The sequence below is a fragment of the Fonsecaea monophora genome (genome assembly GCF_001642475.1).
Source record: "Fonsecaea monophora strain CBS 269.37 chromosome Unknown Scaff45, whole genome shotgun sequence".
NCBI lineage: Eukaryota > Fungi > Ascomycota > Eurotiomycetes > Chaetothyriales > Herpotrichiellaceae > Fonsecaea > Fonsecaea monophora.
In genome coordinates this window covers 190,354-209,367 of record NW_019173976.1, presented here as the reverse complement: position 1 = coordinate 209,367, position 19,014 = coordinate 190,354, and the positions used below count along the sequence as shown (strand labels likewise).

Sequence of the window (19,014 nt, the reverse complement as noted above, 5' to 3'; positions counted from 1 at the left end):
CATCACTTTTGCTTGGACTTTGGAAACGGATTTTGTAACTTTGTAGTGATTTCGCAGCTGACTATCAGAATCTCATGAGTGTTTCGAGATGACATGCACCAGTAATGGCGTGGGCACTCATGGCCCGATCAGCACCACCCTGCCAGCATCCTGGTACCGCGAAGAGGGCATGTACGAATTGGAAAAACGTGCGATCTTTTCCAAACAATGGCTCTGTGTCTCACATTCTCTTCGATTCAGAGAGATCGGGGAGTTCGTAAATTTCGAGATTGCCGGCTACAAATTCTTCGTTATCCGCGACCGACAGAATGAACTCAAGGGTTTCTTGAATATTTGTCGACACCGAGCGTATCCCGTGATCGAGAAACAAAGTGGGCAGGGTGGAAAGGTTAGTGTTCTCGCGTGCAAATATCATGGTAAGTTGGCAGTCATGGCACACAGTACTCTATCTCGGCCACGGCATCGCCGCTGATCGATGTCTATTAGGATGGTCTTATGGCTTTTCTGGCAACCTCGCAAAGGCTCCACGCTTTGAGACTGCAGAGAACTTTGACAAGTCTCAATACTCGCTGTATAGTGTCCATGTGCGGACTGACAGACTCGGCTTTGTCTGGGTCAATCTCGATGCTGCCAATCCACCAACCATCCCTTGGGAAGATCATTTCGAGAGAGTTGACGAACAGCCACGCCAGAAAGACTTCTCCATGGATGACTTCACATTTGACCACGCATGGGAGATGGAGGGGGAGTACAACTGGAAGGTCATGGTGGACAACTACAACGAGGTAACGGAAGCGTCCGTCTCAACCATTTCAAGCTGATGATATTGTCAGTGTTACCACTGCACAACTGCACATCCTGGCATTCTGGCCACCACGAAGCTCGACACTTACGATGTCAAGGGAATTAAAGGCTGGATAGAGCACTACTCAGAGCCATTGGACAGTGTTGAGCACAAGTACGGGGTGCAGCCCACCTACTTCTTCCCCAATGCTGCTATATTGATATCGTACGTGGTGTCGATGTGAGGTGGCACTGGTCCGACTTGCTGACAGAGTGACAGTGATGGAATAACATATCTCACGCGATTCGCACCAAAATCTGCAACGTCACTAAAGCTGGAATATGAGGTCTATCGCCACAAAGACTGCTCCGATCAAGACTTTGACACTATGAACCCCTTCTTCAAACAGGTCGAACAGGAAGATCTCGATCTCTGCAATGCCGTACAGCGCAACTTGAACATGGACACATATGTCAAGGGACCATTACACCCGCACAATGAAAAGGGTGTCATCTACTTCAAGAACCTTGTGAGGGACGTGCTATACAAGCATGTGAATGAAGAGGAACAAGCTGGGCGAAAGATCTGCCCTGCCCGAAGGGATGATGACAACGAGGAAATCGCGGCGGAAGAAGCATTCTGTCGCCTTGCGTGTGATGGCGTTGGAGCAAAAACAATTCCACAATGGTAGAGGCCCCTGAAGGTCGATCTAGTGTCGGACTACGTAGAGCTGCTGGTCGGGACCGGAGCTGATATCTCTACAATTCATCCATGCCAATATCCCAGCGATCCAGTAGGAAACACACGGAGTAGATGTCTTGGGTCGCAGTTGTCACGAGAGGGTCAACAACAGACACCACCTCAAAATCCAAAATGCTGCCGACAAAAGACCCAATCGGCGCGCCTTATCATCATGGTCGCCGCGACTAGTGAGCCAAGTGAGCCTGACGTCGAAAGGACGTTGAGTTTGGGGCATGGTTGTGCTGATTACTCCGTTTCCGGCAGACATTAGGACAATCCATGGTCAGTCTGCGCATTCGGATTCAGGGAGCCCGAAGATCCAGTCTTGCACTTTAGCACCGCAGCAGGTCCTTGGATTCTGAGCATCCGGAATCATGGATGCCTGCTTTTCTATCGTGTACATTGTTCTGCAGCATCTTTAGCATTTTGTTTTCTTTTTTTTTTCCCCCTTCCTTTGGTATACCCCGCCAATGGCGCTTCCTCGCTCTACCAGTCATGAGCGAAACATCTTGCGACCGCGGCCGACCAGGGCGCTACCGGACGCCTTGCGAGCTGCTGGCCAGGGCCTGAATGGCTTTGCTGATGTCTCCTCGAGCATCTCCAGGCATGTTACCTCCTTCCATCCTCCAGGACTGCGGTGCTGACGCTGAAGACTTAGTGGCCGCTCCACGCCAGTTCCTCAAGATGCACCGCCTTCTGTTCAATCCCTTTCCACGGCGAGAAAAGCCGCTCGTGCTCAGGCGAAGCACCGCTTGTTCTACACGATCGACTACGTGTCCCGGGTCTCCTACTTCGATGCGCGGAGCGAATACCGCGATTTCCGAGGCTTCTTCGTCCTCTTTTGGATCAGTCTGACCATCATGGTTATCACAACGTGCTTGAGGAACATCAAAGAGACGGGTCACCCTCTGCGGGTAGAGGTATATGCTCTGCTATCCCGGAATGTCATTTCTCTGGGTCTCAGCGATGCTGCCATGGTAGCAAGCACCGCGCTAAGTCTGCCCATCCAAAAATTGGCACGAGGCACGAATGGCGTCTTGCGATGGCGACGAGCTGGAATCTGGATACAGAGCACGTTTCAAGCACTATGGCTAGCATTGTGGGTGAGCTGGCCGTTCTTGCTAGGCTGGACCTGGACTGCGCAGGTGTTTTTCGCTCTCCACACCTTGACCTTTCTCATGAAGATGCATTCCTATGCCTTCTACAATGGCCATTTGAGTGAGACCGAGCGACGCTTGCGTGCCCTCGACAAGCCAGAAACGGCAGACCTGGGCAGGGCCGTCAAATACCCCAGCTCTCCATCTCGCCTGCGCCAAATGGACTCAGAGAGTTCCGAGGAAGAGAAAGAAGATGAGCAAGATCTGGCCCAGCTCCGGCAAGATTTGGCAACTGAGTTGACTTCTCCCCTTGGACAAGTCACTTACCCCCAAAATCTCACACTGTACAATTATGCAGACTACATCTTATGCCCGACTCTTTGTTACGAGCTCGAGTATCCAAGGACACCTAAAATCCGATGGGATGAGCTCTTCTACAAGACCCTTGCCGTCTTCGGCTGCATCTTTTTGATGATCACAATCAGCGAGGAATTCATCATGCCCGTGCTGGCCGATTCAGCTTCCCGGCTGCGTCTGACGACATCTCTCTCAGAAATGGCCTTGATATTGGCCGAGACCACGAGCATGATGCTGTTTCCGTTTATGATCACCTTCCTCCTAGTCTTTCTAGTGATCTGGGAGTACATCCTGGGCGCTTTCGCAGAAATCACCTGCTTTGCCGATCGCCATTTCTACTCAGACTGGTGGAATTCCAGCGACTGGCTCGAGTTCAGCCGGGAGTGGAACATCCCTGTCTACCACTTCTTGCGCCGACACGTTTTCTTCTCGTCCAAGACGTACTTCTCGACTCCCGTGGCCATGACAATCACCTTTCTGGTCAGCGCCCTGGGCCATGAGCTGATCATGGGTTGCATCACCAAGAAACTGCGTGGGTACGGCTTCTTTGCAATGATGCTTCAACTGCCGATAGTAGCACTGCAGAGGAGCAAACTGGTTCGGGGCCGGTGGGTGCTCAATAACGCCGCTTTTTGGGGTAGCATGATTCTGGGCTTGAGCACGATGTGCAGCTTGTATGTCCTAGTTTAATGGGGGAGCTTCGTACATAGGATACATTCATCACATGTATAGAGTATAATAAGTCTGTGACAACAATAACCCATAGTAACTTGACTCTCCGTCTTTGCTGGTAGTGAAGAAGTGAAAGAGTGAAAGAGTGAAAAAGCGGCATTGTGACATTGTAACAAGGTGACAAGGTGACAAAGAGAACGACTTCACATGCATCTTGACGTGATTTGTCTGAGCGTCACCAGTCTTGGCGTGAATGATCTTGGCGTGATTCTGTAAACAACAGCCTGAAATATCTGAAAATCCCGCCGCTTGAAACTCTTCTTCCTTAGAAACTCTGCCGACCCCCAACTCAACATAATCGTCTCCAGACACGCCTTATTTTGAGCAACTGATAGACGCCGCTTTAACAGACTCTTCTCACCAAGATATCACTGCCTCATCCCAGAAACATGTCGGCCCTACTTAAAGTGTAAGTCCCTCCCTCTGTTCTGTTCACATCCTATCCCTCCTTCTGTCTCACCTGGCCTCTATCATAGAGGTGAGGTTGTCCTCAGTCCTGTTTATATATATGATACTCTTGTCTTCTCCGACGCCCCACAAGGCCCCCTTCCATGGTGTCTGCACCTTTCCTGTCCTGTGTCCCGCCCACCTCATTCAGGGTGGTTGAAAAGTCACTTGGTTTGGAAATTGCGCACCATGAGATGCCAACAATGCTGGTCAAGAAAGATGTCGATGGTCGGTACTTCATGCTCTCCTTGGACCTTGGTGCAGTTCTTGCGAACTCAAGACTTCATCCTGTTTCACAATCGCACGCCGTGGACAAGTCTTGCCTTGTTAACGTTGTCCCTACCCTGCACCACCCTTGCACCGTGCACTCGACCACTTTGCTCTTCTGATCGAGAACATCGCTAACGGTTTGCTCATCAATAGACCTTCGACCGCCGCCAAGTGGAAGTTCTATTTCATGGCGACCCGACCCGAGAACTTCTTTGTTCAGCAGGGTGACGAGCTCGAGTACCGCTCCGACACCGTCACCAAGGCTGGAGCGCAGCCAATTCTTGTCGGAGGGCTGCCGTTGGTGGTGCCTCGACTGCGCGTGAGGCGTGATGGGAGCGGAAATGCAATCCGCCAAGTGCCGGAGCTTTGGATGTGGGAGGAACTGAGATCCAACGCTGATGGCAGTAGGTCATGGCATGAGCTGGGATTTTGCTCAGGCCCAAAGGACCTGGAGGAAAAGTTGTTGGATCGTGCCAGGGAGGAAGGGAACCAGGTCACAGGGCCGGCCGGTGCTTTGCAGGACGGTCGTGACTCGTGGGCCCGCTTTATCTTCACCCGGCCTGGGGAGCAGGCCAAGCAGATGTCCGAGGTCCGCAAGGACTACCACGAGGAGCAGAAGCGACTGCAGGAGGCGGAGTAGGCTGACCAGCAGCGCCAGCCGCCGCCGCAGCAGCAGCAGCAACAACAACAAACATGGCGTCGCCTCTCGACCCTTTCCCGCCCTCTCTCACTCCCCTTTCGGCTCCCACCACTCTCACCGTGGCATGATGGAGATGGCATTGCCGCGCTCCGGGGCTCTACTTGTCGGCGGCGTGTCTGTATTCTCTACACTCTCTACTTGGTTCGGACGGTTATCGCTCAGTCACCATCACCCAAGTCTATGCCAGAAAGGCAAGGAAAGGGACATCACTCCCATCTTGACGGACTCTGCTGGTCGACACGGACAAGGCGTTGATGCCTGTGGGACTGGGTGAAAGCCTACAAGGCAGTAGTTGGAAATAGGCACATTCAATAGCTTGCTGAGTCACAGCTGAAATGAAATTCATGAATCCAAACAAATCATTTCACGTGCCTGTCGTGTTGATTCACACAAGGAGGAGAAAGGGAACAACAAAGAGTCTGGCTAAACAACCTTGTCGTAAACGCTGAAGATCAATCACCTCCTATATGTAGAAGCTAGCTTTGACGTGCGAGAACCAGCCTTTCATGGCCTCGACTGTTCTCAGAGATGGCATGACATCCACCACATCAGAAGGATGACAAGCGCTGTCACACAACAACGGCTTAAGATACCCGAATATTTCGACATGACCCAATACCCAAAATGCCCCAAATGCCCAGACTCCAAACAGTTATATATCAGCACAGATCATATCCCAGCTTTCTCTGATGATGCGCGACTTGGGCAGCCATATTGCCAATGCCATATACACGGAACGAAAACCAAAACCCTCCAAATCAACACCTCGCACATACCCAGGCAGCTCACATCACCACGCAACCACCACTCCGGGCGCGCCGTCGCCCTCCTCTCGGAGCCCGGCCAGGCGCAAACTCTTGGCCACTGCCCTCCTCGTCACCCGTCCCAGTATCTTGAGCTGCACCGTCTTCATCATCTCTGACACGGTACTCGGCATCACGAGCCCGCCGCCTCCGGCGTCTCGAGCTCCAGCCATGACCGACAACCCCGACCTCTTCGCTTGCGACCATCCACTCTGCCCATTTCTGTTCTAAGCGTGCAGCTGCACCCCAACGGCCGGAGACACAACGTTTGTAATGCTCCTCGACTGTTTGCTGCCAGCCATAGAACGCCTTGAGATGGATGATTTCCGTAGGGTAGAGTAGGGTCTGGATCTCAACGACCTTCCGGATTTCCCGTTTATCACCGAACTCGTCTTCACCATCAATTGTCTGCACGACTGACTTCTTCCGACCTTGCATGACGCGGCCATTTCCTTGCAGAATCTCGCGAACACCGGCCCAGGTGACATTTGCGCAATCAAACGCAACCAGCTCCAGGCCTTTCGTGGGTCGCTGAGACTTCTTGGTTGTACTGCCCCGTTTTCGAACTTGCTCAGAGGCCTCCATGAGCACCAAATCAGAGATTCTGGTGTTGTCCAAACACAGAGATTTAATGCGAGGGCAGGCCTTGAGGAGTGGCAACACGCCAATATCTCCTATCTGCTCACAGTATGAAATGCTCAGATGCTCCAATGTTTGTGCGGCCTTTGACTTTGAGAGGTTGATCAGCATTGCATTTGTAAGAAGATCGACCTCTTCAACTTCCAAGTGGGACAAGCGTTGTGTCGATTGTAGGAGGTCTTCGAAGGCATCATCTGTCAAGGCTGTGTTCTGGCACGTCCGGAGCCCCTCCAAGTATGGTACATTGTGGACCAGGGCCTTCAAACCTCGATCAGTTAGCATTCGACACCGAGAGACATCCAAATGTCGCAGTCGCCGGGGAGGCACTAGGGGTCGGTCAGTCAGCACGTCCCGTTCAGGGTCAACGCCGTGGATCATGGTCTCCAGCGCTTCATCTGTCAAGCTGTCACAGTGCTGGAGGACCAATCTCTCCAGCGAATTACGCTGGAACAGCTCGAGCATGAACTCGTTGTCGTTCAGGCCCCTAACCTCACTGGCCCGCAGATCGGTGAGGTTTGGACACGATTGGATGACCTTCTTGAGGCCTTTGGTGTCAATCTGGGAGCACCAGTCGATGTTCAACAGCTCGAGTTGAGGGCAATGGGTTGCAATGATTCTCATGGTCGCATTGTTGATATTTTGCATGCTAGGCATGTTGATATGGAGCAATCTCGGATTCCGGAGGAGAAAAAAATGAATAGATGACCGTTCAATTTTGCAGCCTTCGATGCTGAAGTTCTCCAGGTTCCGGCACTCTTGGTTTGTCATTCTTGTCCCCAGGCTGAGCCACTGGTCCCGCAGTTGCACGCATCCCCTAAGATTGAGGTTTTTGACAAAAGCGCCGGCCTTGAGCATGATCTTAATCAGGGCTTCCGAGGTGATCTGTTGGTAATATGTCTGACAGTCGAGGCTCGTCCATAATTGCCCATCAAAGCACATATCATGCCACTCCTTGGACACTGCAGACACCCTGATGATCTCCTTGGGGGATAGAAACCCCAAGATGTATACTCTTAACTCATATGGCAGATCTTTCCAAAAGTTGAAGTTGGGTCGCCGCGGGAGCGGCTTCTCTGAGATTTCGGGGAGCTGAGTGGAGAGTGGTTTGGAGACACGGACATCGACTGGCACAGGGACGGTGGTTATACCATTGGGGTCTAACAATCGGACGCGGGCATTTGTCTCGAAGTAGGACTGCTGGCTGCAGGGTGAACCGGGAGTCGTTGGCGCCGTAGAAAACCCATTGGAAAAGGTATAGGAAGCGTGGGGTGATAATGAGTACGCCGAAGGCGGAGAGTTGAGAGAGACGCAGGAGATGGAGGCTTTCTGGGCAGACTTGTACACCTTCTCACTGGAACGATTTCTACCCAACTTGGGAAGGGATGGAGAAGAAGACATGCGCTGCAGGCCTTGTAGCAATCTGTGTCGACCTTTCAGCTTTACGGGCTGGTCAAAGGCCGTCTGTGCCTCCATGAGTGGACTTGCTGGAGTTGTTGGCCTTGGAGAATCGAGTTGTCGAGGTTGAGGAGGAGGGGAGGACGAGATAAGAGTGTTGGGTATGGCTCGAGGACTGGGCTGCTGCTGCTCCATGATGTAAGTGGTTGTAGGCTGGGGACACCCAACGTCCAAAGTAGAAGCTGGAGTGCAGGATCAACTGCAAATGCTGCTGCGGCCGATGCTGTAGGACGGGCTGCCGATCAGATCAAGCAGGCCCAGCGAGGGAGAGGCAGCCCCTCACCACCCCCTGGTGAAGGAATTTCTGTCAATGAGTAGAGTCGAGTTGACCAGCAACTGTTCTGGAGGAGAACCAAAGGGTGTCGAGCCGAGGAACAGGTCAGTCCATTTGCAAGACTGAGCGACGACGGCGAGGTCAGGCGACTGGGCAATCTTGGGTTGAAGAGAGTGTCAACAAAGATGGAGATTGGAGCAGCATTGGCAAGAAGATCAATTCAGGAATCTAAGAGGCCGAGCCGAGACAAGGAATACGCAATTGATGGTGGTGATGGGCACGGACATGCGAGCGCACCTGATAGTCTGCATGGATACCTCCCTAGTGGTAGCGAAGTGGGTGTCATCTTGTCCGGTGTAGGAGACAGGGTCCATCAGACGATAACGGGGCGGGGGGAATTCAAGAATCAGGTGGGTTTAGTTTGACTACCGCTATCACCAGTCAGACTAGTGGGAAGTGGCAGTTTTGGGGGGAAGGGGGGGGGGGGAGCCGGGGCTGCGCAAATACAAGTAAACAGGTACTGGCAACTCCGTACAGGTATCTTACCTTTGGGTGCTTGGGTACATAGTGAACCTAGTGAGCCACTGTTAGGGTAGCCAAAATGTAGTACTGTACCCCGAGGCCAACCTAGGTACGGACGGGGACTGGCTGGTGGTATTGGTGCCACCACTTCACTCCTAGACCTCCCGTGCCTACCTCGGTGAGTGGTGGGACATGGGGAAAAAGGGTCAGATTTGGCTTATCGGCGTTATCGATAGGCTGGCCAGGCCCGTATCAGTGCCAAGGGTCCAGCTACGCTAGCTAACTACATCCCCCCAATGAAAGCTGTCCAGGTACTTGCCCCTCCCCTTCCCTTCCCGTACCTGCGAACAAAGTAACTTCACCCTCCAAAACACCAAACAGTGTCGTTTGTCACCAGACACGCACTCACCCTTTCGCCGTTGTCCATCTGACGACCCTGCAGGGCTCTAATCAAGAGATCATACTACAGAGCGGTAGCCTATCGGTATCACTAAATATCGAAATCCCAGATGCATCCAAGGTAAGTGATCAACAAAGAGCGTCTCGTAGCTTTTCCCTATCGTAGCCCGTTCAGTGTATCATCGCGTGCTCATAGGAAGTCAGCCCATATCCTGACATGGATTCTGCACCATTCAAGGGTATTCTTCTGACCGTCAGATGCCGTTGCGCTATGTTCCCTCTAGCGACTCATGCAAGCCCCAACGGGGAGGCCAGCCTCTTGCACTCGACCACTGAACAAACGAACAAAGCGAACCTCGACGACACCCGCTTTCCTCTCCCCCCGCAGAGATCTGCCGACAACACACTGGGCTGCTGTGCGTTGATGGAGACAGAGGCTGTGTTTTCGGCCTAAACACTAGGGCAGTCACTGCGGATCCTGTCCGCTTAACCGAAGAGGAACGGGTTTCCCCATCTCACTTCAGTGCACTCTTGCCTCGTGGCCACCATCTCGCCATCCCCTTCTACTTACCCGCATGCGGCGGACCTCGTCTCGACCGGGCCCGTCTTGTGCGTCGTCCCGCCTCTAATTGGAGACATGCAGTCGATTTTGTTTTGCGAAAGCAAGGTCCAGGCCATCTGCAGTATCTTCGGGACTCCGATTTTTCTTTGGTTAGCAGGCACTGGTTGCAGGCCGACCCCTTCTCGAAAGGCATTTGGGAACGATGGCTTGTCTGCACACAGCAGGGGGTGGCGAACCCTGCGTTCCTACTCACCGTGGGCTGCAGGGGTACCTGCAACCCCTGCGGTGGTGACCCTTTGCCAGTGTCTCCTCGCATCAAGACCGCTCAGTATCTCGGTCTCTCATCGTCACATGGGGATGTTGCCAACTGCTCATTGGGATAAAGTCGATTATGGTTGACCTGGGTTGTGCCTTGATTCTCAGACTTCTGATAACCTCTGTGACGACAGGTTCATTGTGAACACGTTGATCCGGGGCTCTTTTCCGCACCGAGGGCTTCAACCTTCTTCCCCTTTCCTGTTCCGAGTTCGTCGTGAGAGGAGTAACTGAGGGCTGACTGACCGTACGGCAGTTGCCCAGACAGACAACCTTCCACTGCCCGCCCGCGTATTGCTCGGAGCAAAGCCGAACTTGGCATTTGTACGTGCTCTACCTGATACACCAGTTAGATAGCAGTGGGATGGCTGGGTTTTACCCCAAACGGCCACAGCCGCAAAATGCGGACTCGGGGTTCAATGTCCTTTTGGAGGACCGTTTCCAACCCTCGTACCGACGCTACTGGCCAAGTCACTTGAACTGGAGAAGCCCCAGACTTTCAGCGGAGGCATGTCAAATAGATTCTCCTCCATCTGGAGAGAGAATCTTCACTAGACCAGATCCCTGCAGTAGCACATCCATCCCCCTAGTCCTCCGAAACTCGGCTGAATATCATCCTCGGAATCACACAGTCTCTCTTACGAGCTTCTCGCAGACTCGCGCGAGAAATACGGGATTCCAGGCATTGGACGGACACTGAGATCTACGGACTATGTCTCATCGACCCCGCAGACGGGCACAAGCAAACAGAGCGACGCAAGGAAGTCTGAAGAATATGAATTCAAGGGCTCCACATCGCTTCTGAAACTCTAGACCTGGCAAAGGTACTATCCCGGCTACCGAGGGACAACTAGTCGGACCGTTCAGACTCGACGGTTGGACTGGGCTGCATCGTCCTGCACAGCTAGGGATTGATTTGGACCGTTGTTGCATCCAAACGAGGCACGTTCTCGAGACCATCGTATATCCAATGTGCGAAACATCACACCTGCACTTCATGCGGTTGCCTCGGGGTTGGGTAATCGACCGAACTGAACCGTCCCTGTATAAAGACGCCGCCTCTGCTGCTTCAGTCGTCGCTATGTTTGGCTGTCTGCCACCACAACTTGCCGACGGGGAGCCCTCACCCATCTTCGCTGCGCCTCTGCTCGATTCCAATCTCAGATCTCAAAGCGTCCAAGACCTGACAGTCAACTTGTCGAAAGGGTTGTTGTCCGCCATTCGCAATGATAAGTCGCAAGCATTCCTTTTCTTCTGGGCCATAACCTGTTCATTTAGCACATGTAGCACATAAAACCCCCCAAATATCAACCCAATCATTTCAATCATCATCTTCTTCCAGCCAAGGGTCATCAAGCACCTCTTCAATGGTGATACGTCTGTCCACATCTCGGTCCAACATCTTGCGAATGAGCTCTAGGCACTCTTCAGAAAATGGCAAAAAAGGCACCCGCAGCGGGTGATCAAGAATCTCGTCTGTCACAAAGTCAGTCTGCAGACAGCCCGATCCTGCCGTGACACTGATTACCTAAATTGTAGAAAGGATCTTGCAAGGGATTAGTAACACGTCAATGAAGCAGAGGGACGGTCGACTCACTTTCTTTATACGCGATGGTGTATAACAATATGCCCAGGGCCCAGACGTCTTGTTCCTTGCCGCCATAGGGCTTGCCCTGAAGCACTTCTGGAGCGGCATAGTCTGCATACCTTAGTGAGTCAAGCGCCACACCCATAGGTCTCTTGCTGCACTCACCTATAGTTCCCACAAACACGTCAAATGGTCCATTTTTGATGTACGCCGCGCTGCCAAAGTCAATCAATTTGATTCGCCCTTCGCCATCCAAAACAACATTCTCGTCTTTGATGTCTCGATGTACCACAAGAGCCTTGGTGTGGAGATGGTGGATAGCGTCCACCACCTGGCGAAAGATGCTCCGACTCTCATCCTCCGTCATGTTTGTCCTCAGCTCGATATAGTCGAACAGATCCATCCCCGGAATACCATGGGGCAACATTTCAATGTAATAATTGATGTCATCCTCGAAGAAATCAATCATTTCCACGATATTGGGATGTCGGAGCCCATCTCGCCGAAGATAGTCCAGGACGTGGATCTCCAGCGGAACGGTCCCCAATCTGCGATCTCTTGTCCACGTGTCGACCAAAATGCGCTTCTTGGTCACATACTTGAGAACCATCTTCCTCGACTGTCCTTTCTTATACCTGACAAGCTTAACCTGACCATACGCTCCGGAGCCCATCTCTTCTAAAATTATAAAGTCATCAATAGTCTTTTTCTTGTGAGAGATATATGTCATGTGGGGAGGTGGATGTTCAAGCGGCTCATCCATGGTGACCGATTCCGTTTCATCGGATTGATCCGCCACAAGAGACAGTCGGGAGCTGTCTTGAGATCTATCCGAAAGCACCGGGGGCGGAGAAGGAAGCGTTGGTGGTGGCTCCGGCTGCAATGGTGGCGACAGAGAGCGTTCAGGCGCCAACGGATGGTGATCGCTCGGACCGACTCCCACGCCATGAATATTGCGGGAATAGATGATCCAAAGTGCGTAGACGAGCTCTGCCACTGCGACACCTGACTCCGCCCGAAGCTCGTCCTTTTCCTCAATCACTGCTTCGTCTGACATGGGGAAAACGGTTTCGCTGCGAATGACTCGCATCTGAATATCAACCATGATATCCGATCCATCTCTGTGTTTAGCAGGGACACCGCATGGCCGTAAGAATATGTGGGCAGGATTTTCTTTGCCTTCCCGGAGGGAGAGAATGGTTCGCGCCCGACGAAAGGTGTGTTCCGGTATGACAATCCCATCAACGAGATCGACCCCATCGTCCTGTTTCAAAATGCTCAAAACATCCTCGAAGCTGGGAATCACATTGGCGATATGCGAACCATCGAGTTTCGGATGACCAAACAGCGCCGCCGAGAATATGCTGTTTGAACTCGTGATTTTCAATGTATCTGGGTCCACGACCATGACGCCAGCTATGTGAGGCAGACTGGAGACCCGGAGTTGATCACCTGTAGGTGACACCTCCACTGTAGTCGGTACATGGATATGTTCAGCGGTTTCTGCTGCGAAATATCCTATGTAATGTTTGTCGTGGGAGTCCAATGCGTCCAAAGGGAACTTGGGAAGGAGAGCATTGAGGGGTGTACCATCGAGATCACGTCGACCCCAAATGGCGTGTATCTCACCATGAGCACTTTTCACCTCGCCTGAACTGTCAATATCGAGGTATGCGACATCCTCGGTGATCTCTTCGATCACCCATATCAGCCCACCGCGTTTTTCCATTACCCAAAAACTGGCGGCACCCTTGCTGCCATCTCGTCTCTGAATGGGCACGATGTCTCCGCAAAGCAGGACGCCCCTAGATTTGGTTGACGGGTGGTTCTTAGGCTTGGGGCTGTAGTAGCCGCCAGAGCCATCGTCCGTCCTTGCTCTTTCTGAAGTTTTGTTAGCTCGAGAGGGAGCTTTACTAAGTAACCGAGCTGTAATACCACTTCTTGACCCTACCAATGAGAGACTAGTGGTCCTCGCTTCACTCTTTGGAGGAGGCGGGGACTTTGGTTCCGAAACATCCTCAGATCGGGACAGCCTCGTCTCCAACCAGTGTCTTCTTTCTTCCTGGATGATTCCAAGGATACTCAATGACCGAAGTTCGGCTCTGGTGACACCGAATATCAAGCAAGCCAGATCATTAGCTGCCAAAATCGTCCAGGGGGCGTCTGCAGTTGTGCGGAAAACAGCTTGGTGCGCTGGCGACCACTTGCTGCTGTGAGTATGAACGGACGAGGGATTCCCAGTGGTAGGCGTTGCAGGAACACCTGTGATGGAAGATGTATACACAGCGTTGTGCGCAATATTGTTGTCATCGGCTGAGTATGGTTGTGCGAGGGCTTCTATAAGCTTCTGCTGGAGAGATACAGGATGCAGATCGGTGTAGGTTCTCTTGAGGCTAGTCCGGCGTGGCGCGTCTATGGAATCTGATCTGGTGGGTGGTATCTGCATTTCAAGACCAGGCTCGTTTGGTGACACGTCCTCGTCTATAGAATATTTGCGTCCTTGCATTGCTTCCTCCGGATCAGGGCTCACAATCGCGTGCTCAGCATTCTCTAACTCCTGGCTGAAACTCTTTTCGAAAACATTGCGCCCGTCGAGCTGAGCCGGGCCGGTGAGTGGCCCAAGGCCGACCGCTTTCGATCTACTGTTGCTTGCATCGATGGGAATGATGTTGGCTTTTTTGAGAAGATCCATCATACCCTGAAGCTCCGGATCTCCACTAGCTCGCGCTTGAGCGTGTGCTAGTGCTGGGTTTGCCGCCCACGATGAACGGTCTCTCACGAAATCGATCGACTTCTGGAGGATGTTTTGTCTGCTGTGGAGGATTTCTTCCGACTGTTTGGCGAAAGAGAATGAGTGGAGAGATTCTGACGGGAAACGGTGGAGATCCTCGATCACAGGCGAAGATGGACCGCTCATCATGTAACCAGTTGAGACGGACCTGCTGGATGAGCCAGATATTGGCGCAGTCTTGGAGTGATGAAGCACAGGAGCAACGAACTCGCCACCTTCCAAGATCAGAGTAGGCGTCCGTAGTGACGGTCCTGGTCGTCTGATCCGTCGAAGGCCAGATCTGCCCAAGCCATCATGGTCGAGACGAGCAGCCCTGGTTGTGTTTTGTCAAACCTGATATCTTCCATGTCCAGTGTGCAAACCCACCTTTTCAGGTTGTTCATCTCTTGTGCAGTCCCCGCGTCAAAGGAAAAGCGTGTTCTCTGAGAGAATGCAGGCGCATCATGCTTGATAGGGTGCAGATTTCCGGTGCTCTTGTTCTTGGGAATTCGCAGTGACTGGTCTCCCCCCATGCCCGCCGAGGGTACGGCGAGGAGGGGGGAAAGAGGTGGCGTGGTATCTCCTTTCGCAAACATGTCAATACATGTCTAAACCAGGCGGGTTGCCCAAACAAATTGCGACTGTCGCCAGGGTCCTCCCAGCAGAGCCTTGGGCTCAATGCATACCGTGAATATCCAATCCATTTCGAGTCATGCTGATTATTGGCACCCTGATTCGTCGTCAGGCAGCCCAGCCGACCGATCCAATGCCTGTATCACAGTGCGAGCCTGGAGGGACGCATGTCTCTTCAAGCGTGGACAGTGGCAAGTTTGCAAGATTGAGCGAGGAAATCAAAGGTTACGGGAGCGGTTTGCTGTATCTCCAAGATTTTGAGTTGAGAAACTTTTAGGTGGGAGCAAGGTCAGGACGGCAAGAACGGACAGCAACGGGGTCCAAGACCAGTCGGAGTTTGAAAGTGAGGTTGATAAGTCGTGGCGATCCCAGGACGGGAAATAAGAATCGTCGATCAGGAGGGTCATCGGCTATTCTGCAGGTTCGCGCGTTGAGAGGGGATTGTGGGAAAGGTCAGTTGTGATCAAGCTGTCCTGGCTGTGCAGTATTGTAGGCGCAGTTTGTGTGCAGTCAGAGGCGATTGGTCCACCCATTGGCCTAAGCAATATTATGGATTGCATGTGCCTATGACAGTGGACTCGGTACTAGGGACCAACGACTAGAGGTCCCGCTTGAAAGGAAGCACGGAAGTCAAGGCTGGTGGGCTCGTCATAGGCGTGTTTGCCGAGAGATCTGGGCAGCCTCATGGGCAGCAGTGGTACCCGTGGCACCTACCATTTAACTACGTGTAGCGTCCACTACCTCCCAACCCACTGTGAAGAAAGGTTGCAGCTCGCGAGAGAACCTACACCTACATACATGGACCTGCCTAGGTAGAGAAACCCTGACCGAAAAGTTCTGAGAGCCAGCCAGATGCCTTCATTCCCACTCATAAATATGTAACTATGTACGTGCTCTACATGGTACTCGAGTATATCTCGACAGCCGGATCATTGAGCCGGCCATTCCTCCGTAGATAGTGGCGATCAATAGTAAATGCTGCTCACTTGCAACCTCAGTTGCTATTCGCAAGGACCTCTAGGCAACGACGTGGTGGGCAGGCGTTACTCCCTGTCATCCCTGAGGATCGCAATTACATATATCTCTCGAGGTCCAGCCATTATGGACTTGGAGTCCTTGACTGTCCCTCAAAGATGTAAAACCCAACGATTATAGAAACTGCCAGCTCGTGTCTGATGGGCAGCTCCAATTACAATGCATAAAGCAACCCGTATATCCTCGAACGCATCGCTTGTACGCTTATGTTACACAATACCACGTAGTCGATCGTATCTTGCATTAGCGTTCACCCCTTCGCTTCAGCCTTGTCCTCCTTGGATCTTAGTCAAGGTGAAACCGTCATCCTCACTCCCCGAATCTCTACGCTCCTGCTGCGCTTTGGTCTCGGCCGTCCTTTTCTTGGGTCTAGTTCTGGACTCGCTCTCCCTTCTATGTTCTGGTAAGTCGGCAACTGAACTGACAAAACTGGATCGGTGACGATTTTCACCAAGCATAAACGAGAACGAGGAATCCATGAGCGATGGCCGTGACGACGTTTGGCTTGTGACAATAGGGCCACCCTTTCCGCTAAGGACAGCTTGGGCTGGATCTGTGGTTTGTGGCTCTGCTTCCTTGTCATCTTCTTTCGTCGGATCTTCGTTGCCCTGTTCGTGATGGCTATCTTTGTCTGACTCGGTGGTAGATAGATTGGCTGTTTGAGCTGGGTTCTTTGCATCCTGAAACTTTTGTTCCTTCGGTATCGGTATGTCCGAATTGGAGAGATAGACTGAGACAAATTGGATCTTGGCGAGGCAGATATTTAGGTCGTGTTCTGACTCCCTAGCTGCTTCTGGGACTCTCAACTTGATCGCCCTCAACGACGCCAAAGCATCATCGAGCATCTGGCTCAGTACCAGATTCCTCTCCTGAAGCGTTTCCACCTTCTGCTCCAAATTCCGGAATAACTCTCCATCATCCCCGTCTGGTCTTTTCGAGCTCGGGGCAACTAGAGGAGGTGTATCAAGGCTCGAATGTCGAGGGTACGAAGTTTGGTAGTTGTTCATATTGCGCCGGACTTCACCAACGGCGCTTCTAACGGCTTTCGAAACATCCCACCCTTCCGTTCGTCTGTGCAGATTGCCAGTAACTTCTCGGAATAGCCCTTCGAGCTGCCGCTGTGGAGAGGCGAATCGCCCAGGAGATGTCGTTGGTGACTGCCGATGTTGACCGACTCTGTTGGGCCTGAGAGCTGATTGACTACGACTATTCGGAACTTCAATTCTCTTCGGCGATTTGCCAGAATATCGTTGGATGACTATGGCCCCAGCCTCGCTGTCCCGATTCTTGTCCAAAAAGACGGCATCTCTGACAAGGGAGCGGGGGTCCTCCGCGGATTTGGGCAGAGTATAATGGGTTAGTGCGGTAATGGCAGCGGTGTAGTCTGCATTGATCAGTGACCAGCGGGATCTTAATAGCATTGCTACGCAGGTCAAATCGACGATATCTGATCGCAAATTCTCGGCAAAGAGGACATCCCATACTCGGAGGACGTCCTTGAACTCGAACTCCCGCCCAAAGAGCAGTCGAATCCAGCGGCTGCATGCTGTCAGACATGGTACCTAACGACATGAAGAAAACAACTCACATTGAATAGATCTGAGGGAGAATGCCGAGTATATGTAAGTGGAGGGCCAGTTCTGGATCGATGGCGCTCAGTATGTCGTCGTGGATTCTTTTGCTCCTTGCAATTATGGGGGACGAGTCTCGATTCTCACCAACTTCGTAGAATGCTTTCGCAGTCTGCATGAGGGCACAGAAGAGGCTGAATGAGTCGTGCTCCACGAATTTGCCGTCCAACACTTCTATCATGAAGTCCATTCCTTCCGCCTTCTTATCACTCTCCGGGACAGAGCTTAAATCCACGGCGTCTTGGTTGACAACCCAGATGATAGGCGCCAATAGCTCATGCATGCCTTGTCGATAGCCAATATCCGGATTCAACTTTGCGTAAATGAAGAGGATGTCGAGCAACCTCTTCTGAGTACTGGGTTCACGGAAAAAGTAGTTGTCCTGCATGCATCGGGTAACATCCTGGAATATCTCCTCTCTGCTGATCTCGTCCTGCCGTAAAGTTGACCAAGGAGACTTTGCTTCGTCAGACGTCAGACTCATGAGGTCATTCCGAAAGGTGTAGCAACTTACATTTTCATCATCTGCAAGGGGATCTGCAGACGAGTGAAGGTCATTCGGGTGCTCTATAAAGCGCAAGAAGTGGTCTCGAAGAGAGACATATGCGGACCGCGATTCCGCTAACTTCTTAGACCATGAACCCTGGCTCAACGGTCCGTAGAGGAGGAAAGACTGGAGCATTGGTGTTGGCAAACCATCTCTAAAGAGTTTCATCAACCACTAACCTTCCAAGAGACGGATCGCAGCCCATCTTCACATGGATCAAAGCCTTCGCCGTCTCTTACAGCCTGTCTTAAGTCGACTCCGATCGAGGTACTGAACAGCGACGTCCATCGACGCCTATAGTGGGGTGAGTAGGTGGCTGATGCCGAAGACAGAATACTTACTGTATATCTGCAAATGTTCGCATGACCACTAGTCATGTCCAACAGGGACGGAGCCTGTCAAGGGGAGAGGGAAGAATCAAAAGCAGAGCAGCACTAACGATGTGGTACTTTGGAAAGTCATGAGTTCGGCGTTGGTTTGCGCGAGCGATGATGCGGATGCTTGGCAACCCTGCCGCTTTAACAACCCCTCCCACCCCTCTCAACCCACAAGACCCTTGTTGTGGGGTGAAAAGGCCAGGCCAAGCACAAGGCTATCGATAGGTTTACGATTCTCCGGTTCCTGCTATCTTCGGTCGTCTCACTGTGGGCTGGCTACATCTTGTGTTGCTGCCACCGACAAATGACTGACCAGTGACCAGCGCTGATCTATCA

At 52.2% G+C, this 19,014-nt stretch overlaps 5 protein-coding genes across 5 annotated transcripts; 2 read left to right on the top strand and 3 right to left on the bottom strand.

Annotated features, from left to right (window-relative positions):
• Positions 1-88: 88 nt before the first annotated feature.
• On the top strand, positions 89-3,669 carry AYO21_06520 (hypothetical protein; the record flags this gene model as incomplete). The annotated part of the gene is made up of 5 exons (XM_022656480.1): positions 89-416; positions 487-785; positions 834-1,009; positions 1,064-1,435; positions 2,184-3,669. 5 exons carry the CDS (start codon positions 89-91, stop codon positions 3,667-3,669), a joined length of 2,661 nt encoding a protein of 886 aa, XP_022511268.1.
• Positions 3,670-4,615: 946 nt separating this feature from the next.
• On the top strand, positions 4,616-5,068 carry AYO21_06519 (hypothetical protein; the record flags this gene model as incomplete). The annotated part of the gene is made up of 1 exon (XM_022656479.1): positions 4,616-5,068. One exon carries the CDS (start codon positions 4,616-4,618, stop codon positions 5,066-5,068), a length of 453 nt encoding a protein of 150 aa, XP_022511267.1.
• Positions 5,069-5,913: 845 nt separating this feature from the next.
• AYO21_06518 (hypothetical protein) lies at positions 5,914-8,160 on the bottom strand (the record flags this gene model as incomplete). Its single annotated transcript, XM_022656478.1, has 1 exon — positions 5,914-8,160. One exon carries the CDS (start codon positions 8,158-8,160, stop codon positions 5,914-5,916), a length of 2,247 nt encoding a protein of 748 aa, XP_022511266.1.
• A 3,258-nt stretch (positions 8,161-11,418) lies between these two features.
• AYO21_06517 (hypothetical protein) lies at positions 11,419-15,051 on the bottom strand (the record flags this gene model as incomplete). Its single annotated transcript, XM_022656477.1, has 4 exons — positions 11,419-11,573; positions 11,695-11,796; positions 11,851-14,789; positions 14,843-15,051. 4 exons carry the CDS (start codon positions 15,049-15,051, stop codon positions 11,419-11,421), a joined length of 3,405 nt encoding a protein of 1,134 aa, XP_022511265.1.
• A 1,335-nt stretch (positions 15,052-16,386) lies between these two features.
• On the bottom strand, positions 16,387-18,665 carry AYO21_06516 (hypothetical protein; the record flags this gene model as incomplete). Its single annotated transcript, XM_022656476.1, has 5 exons — positions 16,387-17,662; positions 17,712-18,211; positions 18,269-18,427; positions 18,481-18,595; positions 18,643-18,665. 5 exons carry the CDS (start codon positions 18,663-18,665, stop codon positions 16,387-16,389), a joined length of 2,073 nt encoding a protein of 690 aa, XP_022511264.1.
• Positions 18,666-19,014: the final 349 nt, after the last annotated feature.